The sequence below is a fragment of the Coregonus lavaretus genome, assembly GCF_964263955.1.
Source record: "Coregonus lavaretus genome assembly, chromosome: 16".
In the NCBI taxonomy this organism is placed as follows: domain Eukaryota; kingdom Metazoa; phylum Chordata; class Actinopteri; order Salmoniformes; family Salmonidae; genus Coregonus; species Coregonus lavaretus.
Window position 1 is genome coordinate 8,083,597 of NC_140003.1, and position 27,401 is coordinate 8,110,997.

At 40.8% G+C, this 27,401-nt stretch overlaps 1 protein-coding gene across 1 annotated transcript in view; it reads right to left on the minus strand.

The window, feature by feature from the left end:
- The window catches only part of LOC311143892 (G-protein coupled receptor 39-like), a 48,456-nt gene extending 21,384 nt beyond the window's left edge, over positions 1-27,072 (minus strand). Inside the window, exon 1 of the mRNA XM_084179762.1 lies at positions 25,741-27,072. Coding sequence (XP_084035888.1) covers positions 25,741-26,530 — 790 coding nt within the window. The 5' untranslated portion in view covers positions 26,531-27,072. The remainder of the gene's footprint in view (positions 1-25,740) is intronic.
- Between the last annotated feature and the right edge of the window lie 329 nt (positions 27,073-27,401).

The window sequence follows — 27,401 nt, forward strand, 5'->3', positions numbered from 1 at the left end:
GAGACATACCCCAATAGACTTGCAGCTGTAATTGCTGCAAAAGGTGTCTCTACAAAGTATTAAGCACGCTCATGTTTTCTGTTTTTTTTGTCTTATTTCTTGTTTGTTTCACAAGAAAATATATTTTGCATCTTCAAAGTGGTAGGCATGTTGTGTAAATCAAATGATACAAACCTCCCAAAAATCCATTTAAATTCCAGGTTGTAAGGCAACAAACTATTAAAAATGCAAAGGGGGGTGAATACTTTCGCAAGCCACTGTACATCTTACAAGGCACTTCTGATGCCAACTGGTAGGCTATATAACACAACTTTTGTCTATTTATAGCTTTGACTTCCAGAAGTATTCTGGTAGTCATGATCAATCTCATCAACGATACAGAGGACTGACTGAACATGCCAACAGAAAAACAATGCTCAATGCTAAGCTAATAATATTGTGGACTGTTTCATTATACAGCAAATAAGACTATGCACCAAGTCTGGAACCAACAGGACCCTGAACAGCTTCTACCCCCTAGCCATAAGACTGCTAAATAGTTAACCATATAGCTACCCGGACTATCTGTATTGACCCTTTTTGCACTAAATCTTTTGACTCATAACATACGTTGCTGCTAATGTTTATTATCTATCCTGTTGCCTAGTCACTTTACACCTACCTATATGTCCATACATGTGGACACCCCTTCAAATTAGTGGATTCGGCTATTTCAGCCACACCCGTTGCTGACAGGTGTGTAAAATTGAGCACACAGCCATGCAATCTCCATAGATAAACATTGGCAGTAGAATGGCCCGTACCAAAGAGCTCAGTGACTTTCACCGTCATAAGATGCCACCTTCCCAACAAGTCAGTTCATAAAATGTCTGCCCTGCTAGAGCTGCCCCGGTCAACTGTAAGTGCTGTTATTGTGAAATGGAAACGTCTAGGAGCAACAACGGCTCAGCCACAAAGTGGTAGGCCAGAGAAGCTCACAGAACGGACTCATTTAAATTTTTAAAAATGTTAGTCATTTAGCAGACGCTCTTATCCAGAGCAACTTACAGTTAGTGAGTGCATACATTTTTGATAGTGCCCCTGGTGGGAATCGAACCCACAACCCTGGCGTTGCAAACGCCATGCTCTACCAACTGAGCTACACGGGGCAATAACAAATACATCCTACTCCATTCATAGACGCTAACTGCTTTAGCGCTTATTGACAATAGTTTTTTTAAGAGCTCAGACGCTTGCTCTAAACATTAACACCTGTCCTAATTAGCTATAGGGACAAGGGTTTGAAAGAATTTCACTATTGGAATAGTATCATGAATTGTTTTCGGATATTTGAAAAAAATTGTTTTTAACCTGAGCACTTCTGCGCAAGAGGCACTTCTGCGCTCTATTGCGGCAGCTGCTGAGGGTCCAGTGAGATGGGAGTGAGCAGACTGAGTGTGAGAGAGTGAGATATGCAGTAACCAAGACAACTCAGCTACAGCCAAGACTAGCTAACATGTAGGAGCCAAAATGTTATTTATCATCCCATATAACAGTGCCTGTCTTGGCTGGAGTAGCCAATAGAAAGCTAGGCTAATTCTTGAGGCCACATGATGCGCTTTCTCCCCAACCCCATCCAAACAAAACAACAGCCCACCCGCTAGTCGCTCACTGCAGCCCACTCATTTCGCTAACTTTCAATTCCATGATTAAATTCCATCTTGCACTGCATTTAGCGAACTCCTCCACTTGCTACACACTGAGCCTCCCCGCCGCTTTGATTGGCCAACATAAGCAAGCTACACACGAAGGCCACCGGTCGGCTGCCGGTCTTTTTATGGGGCGCGCCTCAAAAACTACATTGAAAAGTATGTTGTTTTATTAAATTATTTTAAATGTCATGGTTTATCCTTGTATGTAACAAAATCACTTGGACAAGATTGAAATACTGCCCTTTTCGTCAGCATGCTAAAGCAACCCATTGGATTTGAAAAAAACTTCCGGTAGATACTCACCACAACCCTAAAGATTATTTATAACTAACCCAAGACAGACCACAGCCTGTCGTTTCCAATGGAAGCAAATTAATCATTGTGGGCAGAACAAGCAAGGAGGTGGGCAGAGCCAAGCACAAGCTAGCGAGATCCTATTGGCGCGTTCTAGCATGTATTTGCATATTTCCGTTAGGGAACACCTACTCTGATGTGCGCGTGTGCAATAACTTAATTCGCCCTTGGACTCCTTAACACCATTTTTTGAAACTTTGGCGAAGGGTAAAGTCTACAAAACTTAGTCCACTCTGTTCGTAACCTATTCTAGTTTGGGGAACAGAAAACTGTATTAAGATGAAATGTTTCCTTGATTATTATATATTTTTTTGCATAATGTCGCCCAAAATCCATCTTGCTCCATCTTCTCGCACTGCCATCCACTGGGCTTCCTCTCATCACCATATTTGGTGGTGAGTGGAAATGCAAATTGGATGCTTCAGATTTATACATCCGGTGAAACATCTGGCTGATTGTTCTGTGACAACGCTAGCCTTTGCATTTTCATGGAACCCAATGAGCAGCTATAAGCATTATCTAGCCTAGCATGATGAAAAAGGCTGTTTCATAAAAAAAAGCAGTATTTCAATCTTCTCGATTTGTCAGTTGGGATAATGGTATAATTAGGAGTAAGTTACAGCTCCATCTCTCAAAAGTTTGATTCCTAAAAGATGTGACCGGAGATGGTCAACTCCGTCAGATTTGTCTAAAATCCTCAATTAAATCAGGAATGAGCTAGTGAAATTAAATCAGGAATGAGCTAGGGATGTGCACGTTTATTCGAACGGATGTTAGTATTCAAATACTATTTTTTTATTATAGGTATATTTTAACACTGAAAAGGCTTTTTCTAAAGTAAATCTACATATCCATGTGACATTGTTACATAAAAGGATATACCATGACATTTCAAACAATTAATTTAATAAAACAAACTTTTCAATGTAGTTCAACTCCCGAGTGTTGAAGTGCATAGCTTGTAAAAATCGTCTGTCCTTGGTTGTAACACTCACTACCAAGTTCCAAACTGCCTCTGGAAACAACGCCAGCACAAGAACTGCTGCGGGAGCTTCATGAAATGTGTTTCCATGGCCAAACAGCCGCACACAAGCCTAAGATCATCATGCGCAATGCCAAGTGTCGGCTGGAGTGATGTAAAGCTCGCCACCATTAGACTCTGGAGCAGTGGAAATGCACTCTCTGGAGTGATTAATCACGCTTCACCATCTGGCAGTCCGGCAGACGAATCTGGGTTTGGCGGATGCCAGGAGAACACTACCTGCCCGAATGCATATTGCCAACTGTAAAGTTTGGTGGAGGAGGAACAATGGTCTGGGGCTGTTTTTCATGGTTTGGGCTAGGCCCCTTAGTTCCAGTGAAGGGAAACAATACAGGCTACAATGACATTCTAGACGATTCTGTGCTTCCAACTTTGTGGCAACAGTTTTGGGAAGTCCCTTTCCTGTTTCAGCATGACAATGCCCCCATACACAAAGCAAGGCTCATACAGAACTGGTTTGTCGAGATCGGTGTGGAAGAACTTGACTGGCCTGCACAGAGCCCTGACCTCCACCCCATTGAACACCTTTGGGATGAATTGGAACGCCGACTGTGAGCCAGGTCTATTCGATTTGATAATGTGTTACTTATTGCATGAGTGGAGCTGGCCATCTTTCTCTTTCGACCATAATGATGTGTGGTCTCTGTGTTATTGACTCCTTTATATCTGACTAGACTAGGTTGTAGTTTGACTTTTGAGAATATCAAGGGAAAAGGACGGAATCATCTCTAGGAAAAACACTGCAGGTATGACCGACCCTTAAAAGAGAATATAATACCAAATAAGTCTATCCTCTGCTTTTAAGAGAAAGTCCTGAAGGGCATGTTTTGAGTCTCCCTTTCTGAATTAATTTTTAAATGCTTTTTAAGTGCATATCAAAGTCACGATCGTACAAAACAAGCCACTGTATTGTTTGTTTCCATCAAGTTAAAACTCCTTGAAGCAAATTCCTGGCATTTGCTTATCCTCAAGGAGCTACAGAAAGGAGGACTTGTCCACCCCCGTATGTTTCCTTGTATGCCTGTAGCCCAACCCTCAACAGGGCATCTCAAAGAACCATCAACCATTTTGGAAAAAATAAAGAAAAGGTGTGTCACATATTTTCTACAAAACATTACAGTCTTTAGACAGACATGGGCCTACAGGAAAATATGTTAGCCTACCCATGTCATTAATGTAGGCTAACGCTGTACAGTAATACAGATAATAGGCCTATACCTTTCACTGCACAATGGCACTGTAGAGATAGGGCCTAGCTTTCAGACTCTCTGAGGGGTTAGGTATGGGCAAGATACTACTGCTGGAAGGTAGCACACAAGAAACTCATCTCATTTTACCTGAGGCCCCTCAGTGCTACACACTGTGCAAAAGATAACCACAACCCTGAAGCATTTCCATCGAGAGTGAGGGGAAGGCCAGGTCGAAGCTCTCTTATAAACTGTAAACATGGAAATATTGACGTGCAAATATCATACCCCCAAGACATGCTAACCTCTCACAATTACAATAACAAGATTCAGTCAGGATTATCCGTAATCATAGTAGCATCCACATTAATGTAGAAGTGTTTAGGAACATTCTATTCTTATTTACAATAAAAGTGACTCCAAAATGAAACAATACATTATTTACCATTAATTTCTATTGGGCACAAAATTATCTGAAACACAAGCAAAAGAAACAGCAAATGCATCCAACAAGTTTGTAGTCACAAGCTTGATGTAATCATTGCGTGCTAGGAATATGAGACAAATACAAAACTTTTGACTACACATTAGTGAATTTGTCCCAATACTTTTGGTCCCCTAAAATGGGTGGACTATGTACATAAAGTGCTGTAATTTCTAAACGGTTCACCCGATATGGATGAAAATGCCCTCAAATTAAAGCTGACAGTCTGCATTTTAACCTCATAGTCAATGTACTGTATCATTTCAAATCCAAAGTGCTGGAGTACAGACCAAAACAACAAGAAATGTGTCACAGTCCCAATACTTTTGGAACTCACTATATATAAAACACAGAGAAATTACGTTTTTGAATGCACTGGCCTTTTAACAAGGTAACACCGGCAGGTGTTTTACTACTGAAAAAGTTTGAAGAGTGCTACTGAAAGGTATTACAGAAAAATACAGTGACAAATTCACTAATTTCTCACAAACTACTCAATGATGTTAGTATCCTCAAAGACCAAAATGTGACAACAATTACAACAAGCTTATAGCATCCACTGTAATGTGAATATTGAGTATGTCATGTAAAATGAATCAGTCAATGTCAAATTAGGGCAACTTTGATTCTTATTATTCAACCACTATCACATCAAGCCCTACATATCGTAAGACAAGTAAACACACCCACACAATTATTCTGTCATCGCCCTCTGTGCCGTCACACTATGAAGCCATGCTATTCTCCCCTGTCAGCCATTGTCTCCTGTGTGTGAGTTAGTGAGTCGAGCTGTCACTCTGAGGTAGGATTGCCGATAGCAACACCACTAAGGCAGGGAGCCCATCATTAAAAGTATGTGGCTGTCATTCTGTGGGAGATAGGGAGGGAGGAGAGGAAAGAGGGTGTTAAATCGACCTGCACCAAGGGAATCATACATCTCTTGCCACAAATCCTTCCCTGAGGTTTGTTTAACTTCACCATCTGGCAGGTAAAAAGGGGACCATCGTCTGTGGTGCAGTCATACACAATAAATAAACAACATCGATCCAATGGACTGCGGTTTAAGAGTTGTGTGGGTGGCAATAGGGTTGTAACCATGTTTATGAGATATGGACACATTCTGGCTGACTGGGGATAAGAGAGAGTTGATAGAGGGGAAAGGGTATTTAATAACTATTGGTTTACAATGGGGTTTAGTCTAAGACTGATTCAATGAGTAGGAAGTCCTTACGAAGGGGCATGGTCAACAGATAGATGGTGCAGGCCTAATGCACTGTAACTTGATGACAAGCAGACATATTCGCCGTTTTGAAGAAGTTGTGAAGTCTAGAAGTATTTCGAGTGTGTTCACATTAACAAACCGATGAGAAGCAATGACTCCATTGAATAAGAGGAGAAAGGAAAATGTGAATAAATGGACTGCTCATGCACAAAACCTAACAATGTAGCCTAATTACCAATTGTTAAATGATAATTACACCATTGTGACAAGAGAAGATCGAAATCCCATGTAGCTGTGAGTGCTATTCAACGTAGGGTGTCAAGTACTTTTACACAACATCCTCAACAAGTCTGATTTACTCTAATAGAAAAAGAACAATGTCAAAGCCACCAACCGATAAGTGAAAGGAACCAAACCACCCACTCTGTATGTTTATGCCTCTACGCACTTTTCTATTCTACCCTTATTTTACCAGGTAAATTGACTGAGAACACATTCTTATTTAAAGCAACGACCTGGGGAATAGTTACAGGGGAGAGGAAGGGGGATGAATGAGCCAATTGGAAGCTAACAGCTTTTACCACACCACATATCTATCTTGTCAGTGTGGAATAATACATGCTACACAGACAATGTCCACACCACACGTTGGCCAAAAAGGGCGAGTGTCAAAGGCTGAAGGCGGCAAAACAAAATGAATATTAGTTTCGCTAATGCGAGCCGGCGTGACTGACAAAAAATATCTATAGCAATTAACCTTATGTCCTATATGTGATGTGTGAGCAACTTACCGAGTTGCCACACTGCTTTTAATTACTCTCCAAAGTCACAGAGTCCGCCTGAGATTAAAAAGTTATTTTCAAGGTAAAGTGGCAAGGTGACAGTGGCGTAACTCACTCTTTCAGAGGTAATTGACAGCGGTGATTACCACAGCCCGGGTTGTTTTTAATGAGCGCTTCTAACAACCCCATACAGATACATTTTGACTAGTCTCACTGAACTCTCTCAGTATAGTGTAAAGGGCCTTGTCTAGATAGGCACATTACTATCCCGCCCGAGTCAGTTAACCATATTGGAGCAGTGGTTAGCAAGTTTGCCTTGGAGCCAGGAGAACCGCGTTCGAAACCCGCAAGGAGCAATGCACTGTTACCATTTGCTACAATATTGTCATGTCTTGATTAACTTTAGTTGAAATCTCAGCAGAGAAATACAGTATGATACACAAAGCAAATATATGAAAATGTTTAGGCCTCCTGACGAAGGATGTCGCTTTGAGACAAAAAACTGTCAACGCAAGCACAAAGTTGACCCTAAACTCAATAACACCTCTACAGGAAAATGAATCAATGCATTTCTGCACTTCCTGTCTCTCAATATTGGGGAGTTATGAATTTTAGAGTAGCTGAGAGTGATATGATAATTTTATGACCCTGAAGGGAGCGAGGTAGAGCCAGGTGAAGTGAATTTATTAAAATAACCCGGAGGCAATGTCGCTATTTCTTTATAGAAATAATTTGCACTGCACGTCTATGCAGTGGTAGGGCTGTGACGGTCATGGAATTTTGGATTACAGTAATTGGCCAGCCAAATGATGATGGTTCCGTGGATGCCATGGCACCGTAAGGTAACCTAGGCAGAGAGCTCTGTAAATATTGTACATATTTTTATACATTTTGGGGGGGGTTGGCTGCTCTAGGGTTTGATCACTATATCCTGTGGTCTTGACTCTCAGAGTTGCAGGATCGTGATGAAAAGTATTTTGTCTTGATAGGTAGCTAGCTAACAAGTACTTTTGGGTGTCATGGAAAATGTATGGAGTAAAAAGTATATTATTTTCATTAGGAATGTAGTGAAGTAAAAGTAAAAGTTGTCAAAAATATAAGTAGTAAAGTACAGATAACCCCAAAAAAACTACTTTAGTACTTTACACCACTGGTTCTATCCTTTCTATTTAATTTGCTGCTGCGGCATTGTGGAGTGTGTTGCCTAGATAAACCAAAGACTTGTTTGCTTGTTTCATCACGTTGTTAAGAGTCCATGTTATGGCCGAAACGGACTCAATCGCACAAATGCCTGGCCGCCCCGACTTGTTCCACACAAAAATAAGAATACATGTTAAACAGTTATTTTATTTTCCTGATGTCTTCATCCATAACCGTCGGTTACACGGTTATACGGTAATTGTGCCAGCCCATGCAGTATCTCTTGTGATATTCCAATTTCCGAATATTGCTTTGCTGCACTTAAGTTGTCAATCAACATGAGTGTCAGCAAAACTTGTTGGATTCAGTATCTTTCTAATTAGCTATGCAAATAATTTGATTGTTATGTACTTTTGCCCATGGCCACTGTAGGTTTTTGAGTAATGGGCAAGAAATGAATCACCCATTCAAAATGAAATATATTACTATATATTGTTATCAGCTAATATACAGTACATGTAGGACTGCATAATATGAATACATCTTAGTAGAGGGTGTAGCTCAATTGGTAGAGCATGGCGCTTGTAACGCCAGGGTAGTGGGTTCGATCCCCGGGACCACCCATACGTAAAAATGTATGCGCACATGACTGTAAGTCGCTTTGGATAAAAGCGTCTGCTAAATGGCATATTTTAGAGTAGGCCTATACACAGTCACTAATAAAGACTTAATAATAACAGTAATTCACACAAATACAATGGCCTAAACATGCATAGTCAATTTACATTTTTCTATTGAAAAGGGAGTGTATTGCCATCTTCTGGTTAAAAGCAGTAGAGACTGACTTATGTTAGTTTATAGGACCTGAGAGCAACGCAATTCTCAACCTGTCAACACTAAACACATTGTCATACAGTACACTAACCATTCTGAATGATTAATGTATGTTTACAATGAAAGAGACAGAGGTCAACATCTTTGCACACAAGGCAAATTCACATGCAAAAAAGTCAAACAAGTGCTACGCGTAAATACAAACTTGGAAGCTTTTTTTTCCAGTGCTGACACAGTACACATACAGTATGCCTTTGCACAAAATACAAATCAGTGAAATATTCATGCAAAACTGTTTTCACTCTACCACGGTGCTGTAAACCGTTATGGATATACAAAAAACACAAAACATATTTTAGGGGGAATACACAGTCATGACTTTGCACCATTACAAATACAGTATAGCCAATGTTATGGTATAGGATAGGTCGTTAAGTTTAGTTCTTAGGACACAATAAGTAGGGCTTCTGAGCGGAAAAAGAGGCACTGTGCTTTTACCCCTCATTTCGATCACCCTGCATAACATAATCATCTAACGTAATTATCCAATTAGTGCAAAATACATTCCAAACCATGTGGATTGACTTCAAATTAAATATCTGCACAAACTACTAAATCCTCCTCAAGGACATTATAAACATCAATATTTCACTTCTTATTCTTTGTGTGTTTTAGGAAGCAATTTTTTTTAGGCAAGATTCACTTTTTTATTTGTTTTACTTGTTCAAGTCCGAAATGTTTTCTGAATGAGTTGGGTAGAGCGTCTAATCTGCACCTTTTATAGCCTACCTGTTGATATGCTTTGCTTGAGCACCATCTTTGAGAATCCCTTCCTCTGTGCATTAATAAATAGCTGAAAAATGATTACATTCCATCTCACAGGCAAATTAACACAGAATGTGGCCTACGCTAGCCTAACAGTTGCATAAGTCATTCAATCCCTGTTTTCTTTTGCCTGATGCCATGTATTGGTCCAGTTCTGCATAACATTATTTTATGAAACCAGGCCAGGGATCAGCCTGGTCTCTTAGACTAATAATAATAATATAATAATAAAAATAATAGACGTAACATAGTAAACAAAAATCCGGGACACTCAAATTAGTATGATAACTAATTAACGCCTGGCAACCCAAATTAGTATGAAAATAACACAAACGGCTGGCAACCCAAAGGTTGCTTGTTCGAATGTCATCATCTACAACTTAAGCATTTTTAGCTAACTAGCAACGCTACACCTACTGACCACGTTTTAGCTACTTTGCAACTACAGTACCAGTCAAAAGTTTGGACACACCTACTCATTCAAGGTTTTTCTTTATTTTGACTATTTTCTACATTGTAGAATAATAGTGAAGACATCAGAAGTATGAAATAACACATATGGAATCATGTAGTAACCAAAAAAGTATTAAACAAATGAAAATATATTTTATATTTGAGATTCTTCAAATAGCCACCCTTTGCCTTGATGACAGCTTTGCACCATCTTGGCATTCTCTCAATCAGCTTCACCTGGAATGCTTTTCCAACAGTCTTGAAGGAATTCCCACATATGCTGAGCACTTGTTGGCTGCTTTTCCTTCACTCTGCCGTCCGAATCATCCCAAACCATATCAATTGGGTTGAGGTCGGGGGATTGTGGAGGCCAGGTCATCTGATGCAGCACTCCATCACTCTCCTTCTTGGTAAAATAGTCCTTACACAGCCTGGAGGTGAGTTGGGTCATTGTCCTGTTGAAAAACAAATGATAGTCCCACTAAGCCCAAACCAGATGGGATGGCGTATCGCTGTGGTAGCCATGCTGGTTAAGTGTGCCTTGAATTCTAAATAAATCACAGACAGTGTCACCAGCAAAGCACCCCCACACCATAACACCTCCTCCTCCATGCTTTACGGTGGGAACTACACATGCGGAGATCATCCATTCACCCACACCGCGTCTCACAAAGACACAGCGGTTGTAATTTGGACTCCAGACCAAAGGACAGATTTCCAACGGTCTAATGTCCATTGCACGTGTTTATTGGCCCAAGCAGGGCTCTTCTTCTTATTGGTGTCCTTTAGTAGTGGTTTCTTTGCAGCAATTCGACCATGAAGGCCTGATTCACACAGTCCCCTCTGAACAGTTGATATTGAGATGTGTCTGTGACTTGAACTCTGTGAAGCATTTATTTGGGCTGCAATTTCTTAGGGTCGTACCTCTAATGAACTTATCCTCTGCAGCAGAGGTAACTCTGGGTCTTCCATTCCTGTGGCGGTCCTCATGAGAGCCAGTTTCATCATAACGGTTGATGGTTTTTGCGACTGCACTTGAAGAAACTTTCTTGAAATGTTCCGTATTGACTGACCTTCATGTCTTAAAGTAATGATGGACTGTTGTTTCTCTTTGCTTATTTGAGCTGTTCTTGCCATAATATGGACTTGGTCTTTTACCAAATAGGGCTATCTTCTGTGTACCCCCCCTACCTTGTCACAACACAACTGATTGGCTCAAACGCATTAAGAAGGAAATACATTCCACAAATTAACTTTTAAGAAGGCACATCTGTTAATTGAAATGCATTCCAGGTGACTACCTCATGAAGCTGGTTGAGAGAATGCCAAGAGTATGTAAAGCTGTCATCAAGGCAAAGGGTGGCTATTTGAAGAATCTCAAATATAAAATATATTTTGATTTGTTTAACACTTTTTTGGTTACTACATGATTCCATATATGTGTTATTTCATAGTTTTGATGTCTTCACTATTATTCTACAATGTACAAAATAGTAAAAAATAAATAAAAACCCTTGAATGAGTAGGTGTGTCCAAACTTTTGACTGGCATTGTACTTAGCTTGTTAGGGTGCTTACTTAAAATCAAATCAAATTGTATTGGTCACATACACATATTTAGCAGATGTTATTGCAGGTGTAGCGAAATGCTTGTAACTTTGATTGAAACAAACTTTATTTTTTGGACTGATGGGTTGTAATATGAGTTGAGTTTATATGACCTGATTAAATGTATCCACACATTTAAGGTTAACTGTCTGGTCTGTGCTGTTGCTTACTTTTCGACACTGTTGAATTGTTAACTGCCTGCAAATACACTGAATCAACCAGAACAACTTCTTCACCTAGCTCACCTTTGCAAGACAAACAAAATATGAAGAACATATTGGCCGTGTGTGTCAGATGATTATGGAGATGCTTTTGTATTCTATTGTGCATTTTCATTTGTAGTAAAGTAGCCTAATTTTGCAGAATATATTATTGTCATTTTCTGCGAGGGTCCCAGCTGGGTATTGACACACACTTTTTTCATATTCGGATATTGGATTTACTATAGTTTTCTATATACACTCTTAGATAAAAGGTTTCCAAAAGGGTTATTTGGCTGTCCCCATAGGATAACCCTTATTGGTTCCAGGTAGAACTAGTTTTTGGTGGCCTGCCATATTTTTATGTCCTTTTTGTATGTAATATTATATGTTGGTCACCACTTACTAGCACTGACTTTGCTAATAGCTACTTAATTGAGGAAAAATGTACTTACTGTACTATGACTGAGAAGTGGTTGTCCCACTTAGCTATCTTAAGATGAATGCACTAACTGTAAGTCACTCTGGATAAGAGAGTCTGCTAAATGACTAAAATGCCAATGTAAAACGTGAACATCAATAACTCGCTTGAGCTGGTTGACCAAGGAGTCAAGACTGAGCTGGCCCTGGACCCAGGTAAGTTTGCTGTACCTGGGGAACATGCATACAACACGGTCTGCATACTCCGACTTCTCACGCAAATGCACACATTAAATGAGGTTATAGACTATTTAGCTAGGGAAAGGTTCCCTAGACTTAGCGAATGTTGCAATATTAGTATGCTAGCTAGCTGGTTTCGTAAACACCTATGACTAGGCCCAGCAGTGGGGTAATGTTCATATTATTGATGTTTTTATCTGCCAATTTAAAACTAAGGCTAACAATAACCTCATTAGTTATTTGCAATGTATAGCCTGTTACAGAAACTGTGGAACAGAACCAGTACTCTTCTATGCATTCTGTGGAAAAGCTGGCCGTTACTCTCCTTTAAAAGGCTTACAAATGGACTGAGAATAAAACTCTTCCAACATTTGTAGATGTATTTTAAAATTGCAGCAGCAGACCAAGTAAAACAAAATACAACATAAGGGCTGAACAATCTCTGAAAAAACCTGCAGAAAGGTTTGTCAGAAAAGTTATGCTTAGTCATCTATCTGCTTTTCAGGTTAAGGGGAAGGGGAAGGGGGTTGCATGTTCTTGGCTCAATTTGTTTGTCACACAAAGCTGTGATTTGCCTGCTGTTCCCTCTCAACTGGGGGGAGACGACAGTCTGATTGAGTGCCTGTCGCAATCTGAATGAGAACACAGCCTATGCGTCCCAAATGGCACCCTAATCCCAATGTAGTGCACTACTTTTGACCAGAGTACATATGGCTCCAGTCAAAAGTAGTGCACTACATTGGGAATAGGGTGCCATTTTGGAAGCAACCTATATGATTAATCTCTAATCTCCATTTGAGAGACTAGTGCTGCTTTTCCAATAAGAATCCACAATTCTTAACAAACACTAAGGTTTTGTTCAAAGTTTCCATTAGTATAGATAAAACTAGCTTTCATGTCAAGTTGATCAGACAAGAATTCATGCAACATTGGCTACAGTACTTGAGTGTATTAAATACTACTGTAATGAAAGTATAATTAAGCAATAAGGCTTGAGGGGGTGTGGTATATGGCCAATATATCACGGCTAAGGGCTGTTCTGATGCACGATGCAACGCAGAGTGCCTGGACACAGCCATTAGCTGTGGTATATTGGCCATATATCACAAACCTCAAGGTGCCTTATTGCTATTATACAGTGTATTCGGAAAGTATTCAGACCCCTTCATTTTTTCCACATTTTGTTACGTTACAGCCTTATTCTAAAATGGATTAAAAAATGACTAAATCTCACAATACCCCATAATGACAAAGTTAAAAAAGGTTTTTACAAATGTTTGCAAATGTATTACAAATAAAAAAATGAAATACCTAATTTACATAAGTATTCAGACCCTTTACTATGAGACTCAAAATTGAGCTCAGGTGCATCCTGTTTCCATTGATCATCCTTGAGATGTTTCTACCTTGACTGGAGTCCACCTGTGGTAAATTCAATTGATTGGACATGATTTGAAAAGGCACACACCTGTCTATTTAAGGTCCCACGGTTGACAGTGCGTGTCAAAAACCAAGCCAAGAGGTTGAAGGAATTGTCCGTAGAGCTCCGAGACAGGATTGTGTCGAGGCACAGATCTGGGGAAGGGTACCAAAACATTTCTGCAGCATTGAAGGTCCCCAAGAACACAGTGGCCTCCATCATTCTTAAATGGAAGAAGTTTGGAACCACCAAGACTCTTCCTAGAGCTGGCCGCCCGGGAAGAAGGGCCTTGGTCAGGGAGGTGGCCAAGAACCCGATTGTCACTCTGACAGAGCTCCAGTTACTCTGTAGAGATGGGAGAACCTTCCAGGACAACCATCTCTACAGCACTCCACCAATCAGGCCTTTGTGGTAGAGTGGCCAGACGGAAGCCACTCCTCAGTAAAAGGCACATGACAGCCCGCTTGGAGTTTGCCAAAAGGCACCTAAAGGACTCTCAGACCATGAGAAACAAGATTCTCTGGTCTGCTGAAACCAAGATTGAACTCTTTGGCCTGAATGCCAAGCGTCACGTCTGGAGGAAACCAGGCACCGCTCATCACCTGGCCAATACCATCCCTACGGTGAAGCATGATGGTGGCAGCATCATGCTGTGGGGATGTTTTTCAGTGGCAGGGACTGAGAGACTATTCAGGATCGAGGGAAAGATGAACGCAGCAAAGTACAGAGAGATCCTTGATGGAAACCTGCTCCATACCTCTCAGGACCTTAGACTGGGGCGAAGGTTCACCTTCCAACAGGCCAACAACCCTAAGCACACAGCCAAGACAATGCAGGAGTGGCTTCGGGACAAGTCTCTGAATGTCCTTGAGTGGCCCAGCCAGAGGCCGGACTTGAACCCGATCGAACATCTCTGGAGAGACCTGAAAATAGCTGTGCAGTGACGCTCCCCATCCAACCTGACAGAGCTTGAAAGGATCTGCAGAGAAGAATGGGAGAAACTCCCCAAATACAGGTGTGCCAAGCTTGTAGCTTAATCGCTGGCTGTAATCGCTGCCAAAGGTGCTTCAACAATGTACTGAGTAAAGGGTGTTAATACTTATGTAAATGTGATATCAGTTTTTTATTTGTAATACATTTGCAAGAATTTCTAAAAACGTGTTTTTCTTTTGTCATTATGGGGTATTGTGTGTAGATTGATGAGGGAAAACATTATTTAATCAATTTTAGAATAAGGCTGTAACGTAACAAAATGTGGATAAAGTCAAGGGGTCTGAATACTTTCCGAATGCACTGTAAACTGGTAACCAACATTTTGTCATACCCGTGGTATATATGGTCTAATATGCACCAGCATCAGAAGACGAGGGGGGCATCTCCAGTCCGCCAAGAACACTGAGGCACCATGCAGGGGAAGAGCAGCTACACTGGCCTCCTCATCACAGCTCTATGTGGGGTGGCCTCCGGTCTGGTGAGAGAGCTCTTCAACGTGGACAGCCAGATGAACAGCACAGACGCACATAGGTACTGCAGTGAGCACTACACTGGCTTGGCCTCCATTGAAGATGCAGCGGGTTTGGATGGATCTATTGGTTGGGTTAGTGTGCCCATAGACACCAATAACCAAATGATAAGGTGTTAGAATAACCACTCAATCAACTCAGTTGAAGACACAGGGAACTGTGTCTTCATTGGCAAAAAAGTACTGACAATGTATCAGTTCAGTGATTCGCGATTCACTTTCTACTGCTTTGAGGAGATGACCCTGGTCCATGAGAAGAAGACATGGGAGGAGGCCGTGCGTTACTGTAGAAAGCATTTCACTGACATCGTCAGCCTTCTCTCTGAGAACGAGAATAACGTTGCAATGAGAAAGATCCAGGAGGAGATCAAGAATACCACTGATAGTCCGCTGGTGTGGATGGGCCTATGCTTCCATGGTGGCTACTGGCTGTGGGTGAACGGGGATGCCCTGGAGTACGAGAACAGAGAGGGGTGGGATGATAATTGTTCCTCTGCATTTCCTTGTGGAAGCATTAAAACTAATAAGCTCCATTGGGGATCCGGAAAATGTGAGAGGAAGCTGAAGTTCATCTGCTACAGGGAGTGATTCGGTGCATTATATTTGCTGAGAAGTTGTAAGTGTAAATTATTAATTAGCATAATTAATAGTTACCTGTATGACTTTTAAGACAATCACAGATTGAGAGAAAATTCTTACTCGTCCTTTTCAAATTATATCTTAAATGTATAAACATCCTATTGACTGTATAACCATTAACAATTAAACATATATTTATGTAAATACATTTGTTTGAATTAGTTGTTAGAGACAGTTTAGTATAAATAATGCTATCATGTGTGAACATTATTCGGTTAAACTTTACCTTACATAAGGCACTTTTTAATAAGCTGCTTATACAATGCCATTAATAGTTTATAATTTCATTACAAAGATTAGATTATTTTCATCCTCATCTGTGTAGTAGTTATACGCAATATTATCTCTTTCATCATTACTATTACTATCACCGATAATAGTAAGATACCGGTAAGAAACACCCAAACTGTTCCAAATCATCATCATCATCATCATCATCATCAAATCATGATATTACATTTTTTAGGACCAACTTTTTATTTAGTTTTGTTGTTTCTTTACAGATTCAAGTATATTTGTCCAGGACTCAATTGTTCCTTGACTAACACAATTAATTCTCGCTGTCGATTATAACTTCTAATAGTAACTGTATCCACTGGTAAATGGGAAAGAAAGTGAGGTGGTTGCCATCTTAGAGCCCAAAATGTTTTTTGCAGCAGTTCTGCCTGCCATCAGTAATCTTCTCTGATTGGTTGAGAGATTCAAGGGGCTATCATCTTTAAGTAACATAATAGATGCAAAGCATTGAATAATTAAATTAATTCACCACGAAATGAACTTTGTAACTTTGCCACAACCTTGCTGTTAAATAAAGTCTGTGAACAAACTTAAAATGTATAAATAATGGTTCGGATTATGGGATGCTAAGGTCATATTTTTCCATATTCTGTTCCAGTTAAAGGGTTGTTTATTTTCAATTAGAACTGTGGACCATACTTTTTTAATGGCTAGATCAGAATATCAGCTTTTTTTATATGTTATAGAGATCAGTGTTTTCGGGAGCCCAGATAATGTATTTATAAAACCAATCATTGGATGGTTCGGTAGTTCGGTTTCCCAAGGGACTCCATAGGCCAGCATAGCTGTTGTAAATATAGAAAAAAGGAGTTGCCTCGTAATGTGTACAGTATGTATCTTTCAAATCTTGGAGTGTTCTCAAACCATTACTGTTCATGTTATCGGTAAGGGTCCGGATTCCACATTTGGACCATTGGGGGCATGAAATTTGATTCCCAGTTACATTGTTTTTAAATTTTGCCCCAAATAGAAATTGTGTGAGTAATAATAGGACCAAAGCATAGTTTACATTGTTTAAGGGATATATCAGTGAAGACCACCTCTTCTAGGGCGTTAGGAGACACCATATTTCTTTCTATACTAAGCTAGGGGGACAGAACAATCATGTCTAAACCAATTAAGGATAGGGCGACATGCTAGTGCCTGGAAATACAATTTAAAGTTTGGTACAGATAGTCCTCCTACGTCTTTCCCTCTTTGTAAATTTGTAAATTTTATCCGGGATTGTTTACCTTGCCGTAAAAAATGTTTTTACCACACTATGAATTTTATCCCAATAGCCAGAAGGGGGAGCCATGGTAAGAATGGAACTACAGAAAAGCTGTGGCAATATTTTCATTTTGACAATAGATATTCTGCCAGTTTAACTGGGAAATTTTTCCATCAACTGAGGTCGGATTGAATTGATTTGAGTGTTCTGTTAAAGTTTCTGGCAATGGTTTTATCTGAGGAAGGAAATATATCTAATCCAAAATGGGAAACGATTGGGATTCCATAAGTAAAGATGGAGTCCTCCATCGGGGTCTTGAGAGGCAGTAGGGCTAATTTGGTTACATACATTTTAGAGCTTGAGATTAAGCTGAATTTATTACATTTACATTTTAGTCATTTAGCAGACGCTCTTATCCAGAGCGACTTACAGTTAGCACATACATTATTTTATCGAACCCACAACCCTGGTGTTGCAAACACCATGCTCTACCAACTGAGCTACATCCCCTGCCGGCCATTCCCTCCCCTACCCTGGACGACGCTGGGCCAATTGTGCGCCGCCCCAATTTATCTATGATCTTTAATGCTTTTGGGAGCGATTGAGATACATTGTCTGGGTATAATGAGATGAAGTGATCAGTAGATTTGAGGGAAATTGGTGTTCGATTGACGAATCTCCTGGGCCAGGGGTTCCATGGATAATAACAATGGCAAAGGTCGAAATTGGATTGCGTTGTCTGCTGCTTCTAGTGATTCTGATCAGAGCAGAGCAGATATTGCCAGTTGTAACTATGGCTGAGGGATTGGCATGTAGTATTTAAATCATATTATAACTTTTTTTGCCAATTCCCATATGTTCCAAGACAGACCAGAGATATGACCATTCTTAGTCTATCAAAAGCTTTTTCTGCATCGAGAGATAATACAGACCAAGGAGCTATGTAATAGTTGACAGAGGTTATCCGAGGATAAACACTTTTTAACAAACCTGCTTTGGTCCGTGTGGTCCAATTTGGGTAAGTAAGTCTCGAGATGGGACGACAACATTTTAGAAAACAGTTTATCAACATATCTGTGTTTATCAAAGATAGGGGGTGATAGTGAGAACACTGGGTGGCATCCTTAACTTGTTTTATTAAAAGGAAATTAGTGCTGTATTCACATCTATCCCAAATGAACCTTTGTGAACGGCTGTATTAATCATTTCGAGCAATAGTGGACCTAACTGATTCCTTTTGAGTTCATTGAGAGAGATTTGGACTCCCAGTGTGGTGGCTTCCTCTGTTGAGAGAAGAGGAGTTATTAATTCTTTTAAAAATGACGTAGTCTGGCTTGCTGTGGATTTACATACAGTTCTTTATAGATGCGGTAGAATCTGATTGATTAATTTGGGTTCTGATAGTAATTCCCCTGTTTCAGATTCAATAGTTGCTATATCAGCTAATTGATCAATACTGCATAGCTTGTTGGCCAGTAAATGACTGGGACGATTACCATGGATGTAATGGTTGAGTCTTCCTCGATGGATGGCAAATTCTGATCTCTGTGTTATTAATAAATTAAGTTCTGTCTTGACTTTGGAAAGAGTAATAGCTTCCTGGTCTGAAAATAGTGTTTGTTGAGAAAGCTGTAACACAGTTAACACATTTCCAAATCTGATATCTTCTTTTATTGTGATTTATTCAACGCAGATGCAAATGCAGTTGCATTATTTAAAAAAATAACTTTGGTGGCATCCCATATAATCCGGGGGTCATCGACATAATTTTTATTGATCATTATGAATTAATTTAGTGAAATTTCAAATTGATCACAGAATGTAGGATTTTGTAGTAATGAAATGTTGAAATGCCATCTTGTGGCTCTTTTAGGAGATTCAGAAATGTTAAGTTGGCAGTAGTAAGCGTGGTGGTCAGACAAGCTCATATGTCGAATTTCTATTTTCTTAATTAAAGAAAATAGAGGTTTAGATAATAGTATTAAATCGGTTTGTGAGAATGATTTATGCCTGTTTGAGTAGAAAGTGTACTCTTTTGCTTTAGGATCATCATCATCATGATATGAATCATCAGAGGATAACTGCCTCAAAACAATGTCATGTAAGTTTTCATTTCCATTGGCTCAGTATGACATGATTGAGGTGCCACAGTGTCCATGCTGCCCGACAAGCTGAATTATGCCTGCTCCAGTGATTAGGGTGCACAATGTGTGGGGGCTAATGGATGAAACCCCATTTCACGCCTTCATCACTGTAATATGGCCAGCCATCTCCCTGTCCTGTCAGAACCAGACCCCGTAGGGAGGTTACCGGAGCACATACACTCAATCTGATTCTCACTCTATCCAATTTTAAAGACACAATTAGACCAGTGAAGATGTACAGGCTGATGTGTAATTGAGTCCAACTATGAAAATGCCATCTTGTTTTTACACTCCAGGCAATGAGATCATTACACGATAGGGTCAATCAGTTATTACTATTTTTGAGTGTGTTCACTTACTTTAAAATATAACATGAATAAAATAATAATATTGTATAAAATATACTACACTATAATGCATGTGATTATGTGCACACGAGTGAGCTTGGAGGAAGCTGCTAATAAATATATATTTTTTGCTGAATTAGCGGTCCAAAGTTTAGGATAAGGTTTCAATAGGGCATGCAACTCTTAAAGCCAATGTGCTACTTTACATCAATACAGTAAAAGCACGATGGCTAGAAATGGTAGCACTGTGCCCTCTATTCAAATCATCAGGCTGATGGCATTAGTTATTCTCTCAGGTTAGTTAGTAAAAAAAAACACTGTTCTAGACTGGCTGATGAATTCTTCCTGCCCCACCTTACTGGGAGGCTGATAAATTACTGAAGCTACTGGCTAAATTACACTCATGCAAATGGAACCTTATGTAGTCAAGCCCTTTCTGATGAAAAGGGGGGAGCAGATGGTACAAAGCCTGACACAGGATAAATCATCTCACACAATGAATACTAGATGGGAAAATGAGGGTTTGATAAACATCTACATAGTTCAAATTGCAGCAAATGCAGGAGGTAGCCCAGACTAGGATTTGAACCCAGGACCAGCAACCATCAACCAGGGATTGCTTTACAGTTTTTCCCAAAATTGCACTTTCTCCATTGACACACTTTATTTATTTTGACAATAGACATGTACATTACCTTACTACGCTCCAGCAACTACCCACTGCTTCAAGTCCCCAAGACATGTCTCCGTACTATGGGGGACCAATCCTTCTGCTCCCTTGCCCCTCGCCTATGGAATGCTCTCCCTGACCATCTGAGAGCTTCTCCATCAATCAGAACTTTTAAAATGGGCCATAAAACATATTTCTACAGACTGTCTTTCTTATATTCCTAATCTGAAAAATCCTTTTAGCACCTATCCTACTACTTCTATTTCCTGCCTTGATTCTAAATACTGTATGTCTTTACACTGAACAAAAATATAAACGCAGCATGCAACAATTTCAAAGATTTTACTGAGATACAGTTCATATAAGGAAATCAGTTAATTAAAATAAATAAATTAGGCCCCAATCTATGGATTTCACATTACTGGGAATACAGATATGCATCTGTTGGTCACAGATACCTTTAAAAAAAAGTAGGGGCATGGATCAGAAAAACAGTCAGTATTTGCCTCATGCAGCGCGACACATCTCCTTTGCATAGAGTTGATCAGGCTGTTGATTGTGGCCTGTGGAATGTTGTCCCACTCCTCTTCAATGGCTGTGCGAAGTTGCTGGATATTGGCAGGAACTGGAACACGCTGTCGTACACGTCGATCCAGAGCATCCCAAACATACTCAATGGGTGACATGTCTGGTGAGTATGCAGGCCATGGAAGAACTGGGACATTTTCAGCTTCCAGGAATTGTATACAGATCCTTGCGACATGGGGCCGTGCATTATCATGCTGAACATGAGGTGATGGCAGCGGATGAATGGCACGACAATGGGTCTCAGGATCTCGTCACGGTATCTCTGTGCATTCAAAATGCCATTGATAAAATGCAATTGTGTTCATTGTCCTTAGCTTATGCCTGCCCATACCATAACCCCATAACCATGCCACCATGGGGCACTCTGTTCACAATGTTGACATCAGCAAACCACTCGCCCACACGACGCCATACACACTGTCTGCCATCTGCCCGGTACAGTTGAAAACGGGATTGATCCGTGAAGAGCACACTTTTCCAGTGTGCCAGTGGCCATCAATGGTGAGAATTTGCCCACTGAAGTCGATCACGACTGCAGTCAGGTCAAGACCCTGGTGAGGATGACGAGCACGCAAATGAGCTTCCCTGAGACGGTTTCTGACAGTTTGTGCAGAAATTCTTCGGTTGTGCAAAACCACAGTTTCTGGGTGGCTGGTCTCAGATGATCCCGCAGGTGAAGAAGCCGGTCCTGGGCTGGCGTGGTTACACGTGGTCTGCGGTTGCGTGGCCGGTTGGACATACTGCCAAATTCTCTAAAACGATGTTGGAGGCGGCTTATGGTAGAGAAATGAACATTCAATTATCTGGCAACAGCTCTGGTGGACATTCCTGCAGTCAGCATGCCAATTGCACACTCCCTCAAAACTTAAGACATCTGTGGCATTGTGTTGTGTGACAAAACTGCACATTTTATAGTGACCTTTTATTGTCCCCCAACACAAGGTGCACCTGTGTAATGATCATCCTGTTTAATCAGCTTCTTGATATGCCACACCTGTCAGGTGGATTTATTATCTTGACAAAGGAGAAATGCTCACTAACAGGGGTGTAACAAAATTTCTACACAACATTTGGGAGAAATCAGCTCTTTGTAATAATAAAAATATGCCATTTAGCAGACACTTTTATCCAAAGCGACTTACAGTCCTGCGTGCATACTTTATTTTTTTTGTGTATGGGTGGTCCCGGGGATCGAATCCACTACCTTAGCGTTACAAGCGCCGTGCTCTACCAGCTGAGCTACAGAGGACCACATATGGAACATTTCTGGGATCTTTAATTTCAGCTCATTACATGTTGCGTTTACATTTTTGTTCAGTGTATTTGATCATTTGATTTTATCATTATTAAAAATGTTGCCTATGTAGAGCTTTGAGATAACACTGTAATGAAGTGTTATACAAATTAAATGTATTATTATTATTACATTCTGATAGCTGTTGAATACAACCACACCGCTCTGACAACAAATACACATAATTACAAATGAATCACTTTCAAAGTGCCACGTGCCAAGTGGCAGCAGACCAGTCAGGCACTGAAATTCATACCTTGCAATCAGTTGAAGGACAGCTCTTCAAGCACTGCTCAGTGAGCTGTTATACCTTCAAGTAGTGATCACTGGTCTAGTAGTGAAATGGAAGCCAAGATGGCACAGCCAATTGTGGAGATTGTTATTGTCTGAAAGGGCTGTGATGGGATTTAGGAATGGAGAAGCCTTAGGATGTACATGTACAAAGTAACTAAAGAAGATACACATTTCTAAGGCGAATCCAATGATGATTTAGCATATGCCTGGTTTCCAAGCGTACACAATATGGTTAGCGTATATGATACTGTAGGCCTACATTTGATTTCTTAGATACCTGGACATTCTGCGAATAGATATCACTTATATAACTGTTGATTTCATTGAATAATATATAATAGAAACTAGACAAAGATGTTGACACACAGAAATGTAAAAATGCAAGGGTATGTTGTCTGTGTTCTAAATATTAATATTTATACACTGAATGGTTCAAGTAGGTGGTTGAGAGGAGCAGAGTGCAGTAATGAGGAGAGATGAGGTTACACATTCTCTCAGTTTACATTATCAAGTGCCATATTGAAGTAAATCTGCCCATTTTCAATTAAGTACCCCCAGAGAGAACTACAGTACCAGTAAAATAGTCATTTTAATTGTAATATATCATACATTATATTCACATTGGCTTCCGATTCTCTTTGCCATGCGGTAATATTTACTGTTGGGATAAAGTATTGCCTGGAAACCCTGTAACCAACATAGAGCAAACACTTCACATGTGCATGTTGAATATTCTGCACACAGCCACACATATTAATCATTATAGTCAATGTTAATATGGATTACAGGCCTCCAATTCTAGACATTTTTCTCCGTCTTTGTCAAGGCTTCCTGCTTCCAGCACCCGAGAACTTTACATGCATTCGAGACATGAGAAAACACTACAATACAGTCTAGAACGAATTAAAAAATAACTCTGCGTACTTAATGTGTATGCACACTTCAATGTTGTGTGGTATTTCCTTCTATCCACGTGACATCAATATAACATGGCCATTTACAGGCGTGTTCTTCATGTGAGTTCCCTTGAGATTCTCTGTGGACAGTAATGGCACAGACACCCCAAACAGAAGACCTGTGTGTGAAATCAATCATTTGAATGGTCATAACATTTCATAATGGTCTCGTAGAGTCAATCGGAGCTTGGGGCCGGGAGTGGTGTTTCCACTGTTAGGTAAACAGAGGAGTTGGACAGACACATCTCAACACAGAGGTGGCACCACAGGTCCCAGAGTGGTGTGGTAAAAAAAAAACATTCTGGGGCACGTAGTTTTTCCTGATCTGGTAACCTAAGCAGGTAAAACTCCAGACCTTATATGATATGGCGTGATTAATCTGTTGTAAAAAGGTTTAATATGGGCTATGATGGGACCAAAGTTTTTCTAATCAGGTTACGTGGTTTTAAAAAACTCCTGGAACAACTCCTGGCCTTGGGGAGGATGAATACCCTGTCAAACTGCAGCAACCTTGTATTTATATTTTAAAAAAGGACTAGGGGGTTTCCTATACACAGACACAGAGAAATCAACATGATTGGACAATAAAACTAACAGGGCTGAGCTTGCTTTATGCAAATTTGCATAGTGTAGTCGTGACATATGTAACTGTAGGCCTAATAAAAAATTAATTTACAGTCTATGTCAGCTATTGTTTTTATTGATTAATTCCAGCTAATAATTTTGGATTTAAAAAGTCTAGGTAGCCTAGTCAGCCCAAGTTTGATTTGAGAGTTAATGTCCTCAAGTGTTTTGTCTTGCTTAGCAAACCTGTCTGTGAGCATGTTATCTCCAAGTATTGTTGCATTGGAAATCTTGTCTACTTTTGGTTCATTTTCGTCTCCTTCCCCGGGTTTGCTTTTCTTTGGGTTGTGGTCTTTAAAAATGGGGGAAACGTGAGAGGAATCCCTTTGTCTGTCTTTGGGTCCTCTGTAGCTCAGCTGGTAGAGCACGGCGCTTGTAACGCCAAGGTAGTGGGTTCGATCCCCGGGACCACCCATACACAAAAATGTATGCACGCATGACTGTAAGTCGCTTTGGATAAAAGCGTCTGCTAAATGGCATATTTTTTATTAAATTTTTTATGAGGAGGGGGCATAGTAGTTGTCAGACACTTTTGCCCTGTAGCCTTAGCGTTGTTGCTAGCTCCTTTGACACTAGCTTTCAGAGGACCAGATCCTGAGGAAAATGTTGACATTGACATTCTCTTCTAGGACAATAACCAACAGTATAGTGACAAATACGTCTTTTATATTTACAGTATTTTGAACTGAGAGAAGTTCAGGTTGTAAATATAAATTGAGAGACTTCGTTAACTAGCTTGTTGAAGTTGCGGGCTTAGGTTGTCATCTTGCCGAAATACCCAATACCGGACGAAAGTGAAGCGTGCGCCTTGAGCTTTGTGCATTGTGCCTAGCATGCGTGACCTGCGATTTCCATGAATCTGATTGGTCAAAACACAGCAAAGAGCCTGCAGCAGCACTCCGATGTGAAGCACTCTGATGTGAAGGATAGAGAAATTGCGCAATAGTTGACAAATCATTTGGCAAATCGGTCTAAAAAACAGTACTTTGACTCTCTTTTTAACACTTTGCGACAATATATTTTATTAACCTAAATCAAAAGTGCTGTGGCAAATGCCGCCTCGCCACACGTTGTCCGAATGGCCTGTCTCAACAGCTCCACTGTCTACCAGTTGGAATGCAATGGTGTACACGCCCTGTGTAACACACACATTGTGGACACTAGTTGGCTAAACAAAATGTATCGACATCCTTTCAAAATTGCAATCGATAACATCTTAGGTATTTTAGGTAGAACATAAAAGTGTCAACTTACCTAGAAAAAGGATGGTTTGCTTCTTGGCGGCTTTGACCCTGGCACTCTCGTGTTTTGGCTTGTCCTCTACTCCGTTGACCCCTCCTCCTGTGGGCCCCATGGTTTTCTGAAGGACCAGGATCATGGCCCGACACATGACCCCCACGCTGACCAGCACCACCATGTACACAATGAACGCCACAAAGATACTGGCCCTGTACATCCCCCACTGGTCGCTCAGATTGGTGCAGAACGTCAGGTTCTGGACCGGCCTGATGGCTCGCTCTGGGACATAGCCCTCCATTCCCGTGGTGAACAGCAGCGGGAGGGCTATGAACACGGACGTGACCCAGGCGAGAGCGATGAGACTCCCCGTTGTTCGCTCTCTGGCCAGGGCCTTGAAGCGGAACGGGTGGCAAATGGCCATGTAGCGTTCGAAGCTGAGCGTTGCCACATTCAAGATGGTGGCATAACTGCAGGCCTCGAACAGGAAGTTGTAGATCTTGCAGGAAGCGTCACCCGAGGCTGAGGTGAAGGGGAACCACGTGGCGCTGTAGAGCTCTACGGGCATTCCTATGAGGAGGACCAGAAGGTCAGAACATGCCAGGCTCACCATGTGGTCCGTCACGTACTTCTGCAGGTAGCCATTCTGCCGCAGCACCTGCGTCACCCGAATGGTGACACCATTACCCACGATGCCTGTGAGCAGGATGAGGCTGTACAGGACAGTGAGGAAGACTTTGATGGCATAGTTGGGCTCCAGCTCCTTCCAGTCTTTCTCCTCGGCTATCTCGGCCTCCCCCACATTCATGGTTACTGAGTTTCGATCTCCAGATATTGATTTTTTCCTAGCGTATCACTTCAGCAGGGCAGAGTCTGTAATAGAGCCCAGAGGAAATCCAAACAGCCAGGGAGAGATTTATTTTTCAGAGATCAAATATTATATTTCTGACTCCCTCGTCGAAAACTGTGATTGACTCTAAAACTAGATTAACTTGGTTGTTGCGACACAACAACTTTCTCACCACAGACCTCTTGGTTGCCCAGATAAACCATATCACAGAAGAATAATTAGGATCCCATTAGACATACCAGAAAGTTTCTTCCTCGTTTTAGCTTCTTTGAAACATACGCCTCAAAGTGGCAGGACTACCCATTACTGGCCTGAAGTCTGAGTTTTGAACCATCGGCCATCCGAAGTCTTTATCCAGAAAGTATTGGATTTACTCCTTTGCTTGGGCCATGCTTCAAGCTGCACCCTGTCAGCAGGCACTGATTTTCTCCTATTTCCTCCCTCCTACAAGTTAAACATTAAACTTCAGAGCAGGGGAGAGAGAGCACAGCCCTGTTCTGTTATCACTACTCAAGTGCAGTATGAACCCTGGCTCTACTTCAGGGACAGGGTGATTGTGTGTAGGCGGGACCAAGGGTTACTACGCATCTCTTTAGTCATACAGAGGTGTGGCCCTTCCCGAACATTATCACCTCCCATTTGGATGAATATAATACGGGACAGAACTAAAAAAGGTAACTTTGCTACATGGCACCTTGGAAAGGTACATTTATTCAAACGCCATTCTTAGGCTTATTTACACAAATTAAAACTATTGCAGAATATACAAATGACTTTGACACTCTTCCACATGCCCTCTAAGAAAACAGACGTGGTGAAATAAATTCCC